Raw genomic sequence first — 7,983 nt, forward strand, 5'->3', positions numbered from 1 at the left:
ATAGTGAACAGAGCATAAAAATGAAGACTAATTTAAAACTAATTCTCAATTATGTCCAAGTTTTGTCATCTGTAGCATTGCACTTGCAGTGTTTACAAAGCTAAGGATAATAGTGGCAATACCAATAAGATATTTTATATGCTTGATTGGCATATGCATGTAGGCTGGCCATTCTACAATGCTATCTAAAAAAAAAATAAAAAAAAATAATCAGTATTTTTACTTAATGAAGTGTAGTGACACTTGATCCCACAACCTTTACTCACTAGAACTCAGGACAGACATTTCACAAAAACTAGCGAACAACTCAGAAACAACACAGTTAGTTCCAAAGTTCATCAGGCTCTGATTTAACCGAAAGTGATAGTATCCAAATCAGAACATATTTATTCCTTCAGCAAATTCTAAAGTCTGAAAGTTTTCGAAATCCTACCAAACCACGGCTCAACTTAACATTGCCCAAAATCCCTATACCTAAAATAATTACATTAAAAAAAAAACAAACAACAAACATCAACCCACACAGATGATGATAAAAACAAGCCCTGAAACGTATTTAACAGAAGTGCTCTGAAAACATAAAAATAATTCTATCCATTAATGAAGTAAATAAAAAGGTACTTTTAATACTTCACTGGCTCCAGTTCAGATCATGCTGTTTAAAGTCACACAAGTTCCTCTGAAGTCAACAGACCAGGCTCTAAAGTCCTCCTGGGCTCTAAAATTCCACAGGAGACGGGAGACACAAAACACTTTAAGTCACAAGAGAGGACTAGTTTCATCCTTCTTATCCTGTACTTTGTTACCTGGACTTTTCCTCAGATTCCGGTTTGTAGGTCCAGCTAGTGATCTGAGCAGCTATATAGTGCTCCCTGACCTTCACAGCTCCCACCACCTGCTTCTCAGAGTCTGGCCACCAAGAACCAAGCAGAAGCAAGAGAAAAAGATGAACACAGTGGAGTGTCATGGTACAGATGCCTGTTGATGCTGCTCTGGAAGACAAGGCAGAAACCGCTGCTTTTATTGCTGTTGCTGCTTCTAACTTCCCCTCAGAAATGAAATAATTGTGATGCAAGAGGGTAACAGCATTTGCTACGCTTAGGTCATTGCTCTTCACCTCCTCCCCCCCTTGCTGACAGGGATCCAATAGAGATAAAAAAATTGTTTAAACTACCTTCTCTCCCCTCCTCCACACCACCTTCAGTGAGAGACAAGAACCAAGGAGAAGCAGCTTCAGCCCCACTACTGACTGTGGTTGGGTCATTGTCTACTGAAGCAGCAGGATATCAGAGGCAGAAAACAATTACTTTTTACAATTACAATTACAGGATATTTGACTTGCATAGTTAGAAAGAAGGGGGGCACATTTTCTGTCTTCCCGGAAAAAGAGAAGCCCAGCACACAGCTGGTGCTGATGGAAATTTCCCAGTTAGATGCTACTTCTCCTAAGAAATCATTCCCAGTTGGAAAGCAAAATGCTGAGCAATTAGGTGTGAGGACTATAAGAGCTAAATCTAGTTCAAATCTAGTGCATATACTGCATACTCATAGTAGTAAGTCAGTAACCTTTCCAAACATGTTGTCAGCTTCAGTTTGGTTCCTGCTACACTCTCAAGTATCTCAGGTAATGGATAACAAACTGGCTTCTCAGTGGCAGCTAACAGACCAGCCTGAAAACTTGCCCAGTCAGAATCCTTCTAATCTAGTCTTGATTAGGATCTGTTGACATTTATCTGAAGAAAAATGATTAGGAAAATACCTTTTGATAAGCTAGTACCGATGCCAACTTTATCACCAAAAATGTTTCCCTGCTTTTGCCAGTGCTAAGAAGTTTATCAAAACAAGAAAATTGTTGAGTGTGTTTCCCGTACACTGTGATTACCGGAAAAATAAAAATCCCTACCTGTTTTTTTCACGGATAGAAGATAACAACTTTTTCAATAATGTTTTGCTAATGTTTTCATGAAAAAACTACCCAAAACCCCAAATCAAAATAATTCCATTCCACATCTAGGCAAAAATAGGGACATTTCCTCAGACTACTTCAAAAGAAAACCTGATCAATTCCACACCTGATATATTGTTCAACAGCAGAGTGGTCTAACTGGTAGCTTCATTAATTCTGTCCAAATCATATAGTATCACATGGCCTTCGAAGAGATAGGGAAGATGGTTGGAAAAAAAAAGGATGAAGACCAGTAGCTGAACGCTCCCTACCCAGCTTTTAGAATAGTTTGGTGCCCAAACTTGAAAACAATTGTGATCACTTGGACAGCATAAGACTTCAGACATCATGGAACAGTTTCATGGGAGCAAATTGAACTTAAATTACCTCCTACTGCATCTGCATGGAGTTAGTCGCTTGTTCTCATGAGCTGCTTTGACACATGCATTATGTACAAAAAGGGTTCAAAACCCAGAATTCCAGCAACAATTAAGTTGGACCAGAATGCGTGCACTGATATTGAAGAGAAAATCATAGGTATACACAGTTCAATAGTATTTCATTACTAATTTATTATTGTTTTGATTAAAGAACTCACCACAATCCTTGGTAAATTACTTCAATAATTTTTAATGAAAAAATTGTAATACTTGCCTCATTTCTGCTCTGGTCTCAACCTCATCTCTGCTCAGGATCTATGTCAATGCTGGTGCTTAGGAGTTTGATAGTTGGTGTGAAAATGCCTACAATTTAGCTTTTGTGAAAGAAATCTCTGGGCAGATGGATAGTTCTCTCCTTCGGTCCATAACTGATAGAAGCAGCTCATGCTGAAGTGCCTGGCACATTCTGTTAAACCTAAACCATCTTCACTTTTAAGCTAGCTTGCCTCATCTCCAGGTCTTCAACATTCATGCAGAAGCACACGGAAAATATCATGCACCTTTATCAGAACAGAAACGGATTCATATTTGAGTCTAATCTCCACCCATTGGGCTTTACAATGCTGTTCCTAAAGCTCCTTCCCATACAGGGATTTGAAGACCTTCTTGTATTCTTATATCACTAGCTGAGGAGGTGAAACTAAAATACAGTTTAGACAAGCTTTCCTGTAATTCTGTTTAATGGACTGTTTGAATTTTCCATTATAGGTTTCTATTACTTAATTCTTCCCTGTAATAAAAGCTAAAATATTGCCGGCTAAAAATTAATACCCAGAATACCTGCTTGAAACCTCTTGATTTGTGACTGTGAGCTGGGAATGATCAAGGCTGACATCAATTAGTCACATCTCTTATCCATTCTGATGAACGTGGGGGTTGTATTTCTCAAATTTCTTAGCCAATGAATCGTGCAGTACGGATCGAATGGTAAAAGAATTAAGAATACATTATATCAGTGAAATTACTTTTACAAGAGAGGTTGATAACGCTTATAGTTTTAAAGAAGAACATCAAATTAGACCAGGTATACCTTCCATTAAGATACACTGATCAGCATGTATTGCCCTTCTTTAATCTTTAAGAACAAAAAGTCCAATATTGGCTACTCCTTTATTTTCTCCACTATTCACACCTCTTATGATCAATGTAAGACTGAGCTACCTGCAATTACGTGGGTCAGCCTGCTTTGTTGGTTTTTTTGTTTGTTTGGTTGGGTTTTTTTTCTTCCTTTTTTCATTTCTTTAAGCTGTTGCATCACATTGTCTCCACTAGGCTTTGGTAAGTTTCAGTGTTCCAAAAATCATTATTAATAATCCAAAGATCTTGTTCCCTTTCACCTGACCATTAATTTCTAACACCTGCAATTGTATCCTCAGAGTGTCTGACATGGTGAAAGTCTAATACACACACATAATTTTTTTAGTTAGTACTGGTTACCTGCAAGCTATTACTATTAGTCACGTGACAAGTGACTACAGAATATATTTTTCAGGCTGAAGTCTTCAAAGACAACACAACTTTATTGTTTATTCATATATATAGAGATGATCTTAGCTTCTACTTCACATCACCGCACATGCAGCAGACTTCATATCTTATCCTCATTGCTTACCCACACGTTCAGACGTACTTTACATTTGGTTACCAGCAACATGAAAAATCTTGTGGGAGAAAGCCATGCACGGAGAAGCACAGGTCTAGTCCACAGTCGCAAAACAGTCTCCGCAGCAAATGAACAATGTTACTCCCCAAACCAAGCAGCACCTTTGGGATGTACTGATAGTGAAATACCAAATGAAAAGGAAGCATGGAAAGAGAAGCATAAGCAATACTTTTTAACACTAAAACCAGGTCTGCATCTTCTACCTGGGGAAGATTACTGTCTTTTCTAACAGTTATTATGGTCCTGATGCTTGTTATGCTACATGCAAAAGCATACTAGAAGAGTATACTCACAGTACTGTGCTACGGCTGACCTTTAAAACTAATTGGGATTGCCAGTTTTTCACCCAGAATAGTCTAGGCCAAGTGTGAGAAATCAAGAACAGATAACTCTTTTAAAGAGCTATAAAGTGGTGATTTGAAACTTTTTGCAAATTACAGATTAGGAACCTTGGTTCTACTTCATCCCAAATGCTATCCTAAATGCTAGCAGGCAGACATATCCCGATGGCTGCCACCAGTTTTAACAATTGTATTATAGTGACTTAGAGGGAGCTAGTATAGAGAAGAAAAAGTTGTAAAACAATTATTGAATTGGTTGCTAATAATGCCCTAACATAGATATCTCTCTCTCTCATTCAAACACACAAATCGATGCACAATAGTCCAGCAAGCATACTTTGTTTTGTGCAGGGTGAAAGGGCTTTCATGGACAAACAAGGAGTTAATTATTGATCAGCACTGAACACATGGTTCTGAATGTAGGTAAAAGACAGGGGGCACTTACCAAATCTGCCAGGCACAATTCGGAACAGAAGCCATCAGATAAATATCTTCACTTCTGCAAGAGGGCATTAAAGCTAAGAAAGGTCAATCTGTGAAAATGGCTCATTTCAGAAGTTTGAATTAGATGCAGTATGTTGAAAACCACATGAGCAGGCAAAAAGAAAAGACAGCAAAGAAACTTAGGCTTTATTTCAGCCAACAACTTCTTCAAAAGGAATACGCATATGCACTTTGTACGTGATGGCAGCTCATATAAGAACACATTCTGCGTAATTGTTGAAGGCAGGCTGTGTAACTCATATGGTCATACACACACTACAAGGCAGTAAGAATGTAGAACAGCATTTCAGACTGCTCTGGTGCTAAAGGCTTCCAAAGATACAAAATCATGTTGATTTAAACCTAAATACATTCACATGTTTTAAACCCGTGTCCTGGTTTGAGGACTTTTTCCTTAGGAGAAAAGCAAGGGACCTTGATTGATTAGAATTGGGTGTTTCTCCAGTCAATATGTTTGCCAAACCCAATTATTTAGCAAGACCCAAAACTATTTGCACAGAAATGCTTAATTCAATAAACAGTTTCAAGGAAAAAGAAATATGCAAATTTTCTAGATATTGTAAAATCTATTTTCAGTGCTTTACCAAATTTGTCTAAGACCACTGGCTTTTGGTCTGAGAAAAATTCATTTTAAGGAACAAAAAGAGGATGATACACTAGCTTCCTCTCTTCAAAAACTACACTAGTAACATCTGACTCAGAATTTTTTGACTGACCCAAAAGAAGCCTTTTTTTCCCTCTGATTTTTGCCAGAAAATTTTCAGTTTGGCTCCACAAAGAATTTTGCTCCTACACTAAACCATGTTTGTGTTCTCTGTGTTCCAGTTTGTCTTCTTTATTTAGTGATTTCTTTATTTGCCCAGGCTTACAACTGATATGCTGAAATCAGACCAGCTGCCCTCATGCTAAGTCAGCCTAGCAGCATATTCAATTTCGCTTTCTTTCTATAAAGAATAGAAGTAGTAAGAACATTAGTGCCCACAACACGATGTTACCCAGGTGATACAGGATTGCAAGAGTTTGCAACTAGGAGGATTTGCATCTTTTCATCATAAATCCTTGTGGGAACTGACAGTGGATCATTAAAAAAAGTGAGCCTCTTATGAAGCTCTATACATACCTACTTCCAACAACAGGTATGATACTTTGGATAAATGAACTTTTTCTTCTTTCATATGGTTGCATTTTCTACATCCAACTATCTTTTTTTTTTTTTTTTAAAAGAAAAAGTAGACTTAGAACAATTCTTACAAGATACTAGCAAAGGTTGTTTTCTAATAGGAAAGCAGATAGGTACGTTTCAGGAAGAAACATGAAATCAGTAAGCTTTTAGCACAATAAGACACTAAATTACATCTGTCCCTACGGACTTCAGAACAATCAGACAAATTCCAGGCATTCTAGTTCCCTAGCAATGGATGAGGCTGTTCATTAGCAAGCCGGTTAAACAAGCTCCACTTTCCCACACCTAAAAATACAGCCACAGAAGGACACAGCTGAAACTGCCCTCGTTCTTTAACACTGTTTCCACTATTCATCATTTATAGCTTAGACTTTGATTAGATTTTTAGAAGACTAAATACAGAAGTGTGCTTCCCATGTATTGCTTGGAAGTTACTGCTTTGATGTTTTTCTTCTGTTTATTTTTTATTGTAAGCAAGTAATTTTTGTATTTTGAAAGTATTTCATGTGAACTGAGGACTAGGTATCTTAAATTTGACAATACAGCTTGTGATGGTCATCACAAAATCTCTATAAGGTTATATACCCTTTGCATCATAACCCATTCCCTGTGCATAACTTTGGTTCTGATTGAGTGGAATCAAAATTTCACCCACATCTTCACTACGTGCAGCACCTGTAAACTAGAATGTACTCATAGTCCAGGATTAAGAGATAGAGATCCAGAAGGCAAGTAAAGAGCCACAAGAACTGTAAGATGTGCAGTAGGAAAGGGACTCCAGCAAAGCAGAACTTCACAGGAGCTATTTTGATGTAGAGGCAAAATTCAGACAATTAATGACCATGTAGGATTTGCCAGAAGCTATAACTGGGGTTACTATGTTTGCAAATGTTTATAGCAGTTCCTACAGCAGCAGGCTTCACTTCTAACAGGAATTTTTAATACTAGTCCTGAACAGAAGAAAATGATTAATGTACAGTACAACCACTGCAAGTGTACCCAGGTCAAGTTTGCTTACTCAGGTACAGCCACTTTGATATCCAGCGAAGCAGAGCACCACAGATTAGCCAGCAGGCATTGGGTTTTGCTACAAATGCTGTAAAACATTAAGTATCATGGTGCTGATGGAAGCCATTGGCAAATTCTCTTCAGTTCTGCTGCTCCTCTGTTTTTCTGCTAGGGTCAGAGAAAAAGGCCTTAATCAGCTTACGCTTTAAAAAAAAAAATAGTAATAATTTGCCACTTCCAGCCTGACAAAGAAGAATGTGGTATTTGTTAACTCAACATACTGGAGACTGGTTAAATACTAATTTGCCTTCCTAAAGGAGGAGAAAAGACACCTTTTAGCGAGAAGGATGTTTCAAAATATTACGACAGAGCAAAGGAAAAAAAACATACGTCACTGCTGATTATTTTAAGTCATACTCCCTCTCTGCTCCCCCCAAACTCCCCGTTGCTGGGTGGAGAACAGCTACTTCCTTTGTTAGCAAAAAGCCCAAAACATCTTTGAGATGAGTCTGATAGGGAAAATCCTACGGCATGACTCAGTGGGTGTGGTTAAGTTTTAACAGGTTCCAGCTAGCATTATGCTTTACTTATACAGACATTGCTCAAGATATCGTCCAAGAAAGAGGAAAGAAAGATAGATATCAAAAGAGGAAAGCCAGTTTAAGCATAGTACACAGAACTTGATTATAGGCTCTCATGTAAGTAAGAGCATGGTACAGAGAACAGCTAAGACAGGGACCACTTGTGCCAGGACAGGGACTAGCCCTCCTACCCAACAGTAAATTCAGTAAGTTGCAGGCACCCAACTTCAGATTACCTTGCAGAATTCAAGTTGGATGTTTGGGAGACAAAGATGCTGTCCCAAAAGCTAAACAGAGTTTAAGTGAACCTAATAAATA

The 7,983-nt window shown here is 38.0% G+C and overlaps 1 protein-coding gene across 1 annotated transcript in view; it reads right to left on the bottom strand.

The window, feature by feature from the left end:
- Window positions 1-1,135, bottom strand: part of F5 (coagulation factor V) — a 34,940-nt gene extending 33,805 nt beyond the window's left edge. Inside the window, exon 1 of the mRNA XM_063350925.1 lies at window positions 807-1,135. Within this exon, the coding sequence (XP_063206995.1) occupies window positions 807-967 (161 nt within the window). The 5' untranslated portion in view covers window positions 968-1,135. The remainder of the gene's footprint in view (window positions 1-806) is intronic.
- Between the last annotated feature and the right edge of the window lie 6,848 nt (window positions 1,136-7,983).

This window comes from Chroicocephalus ridibundus, chromosome 1, assembly GCF_963924245.1.
Source record: "Chroicocephalus ridibundus chromosome 1, bChrRid1.1, whole genome shotgun sequence".
Lineage (NCBI taxonomy): Eukaryota > Metazoa > Chordata > Aves > Charadriiformes > Laridae > Chroicocephalus > Chroicocephalus ridibundus.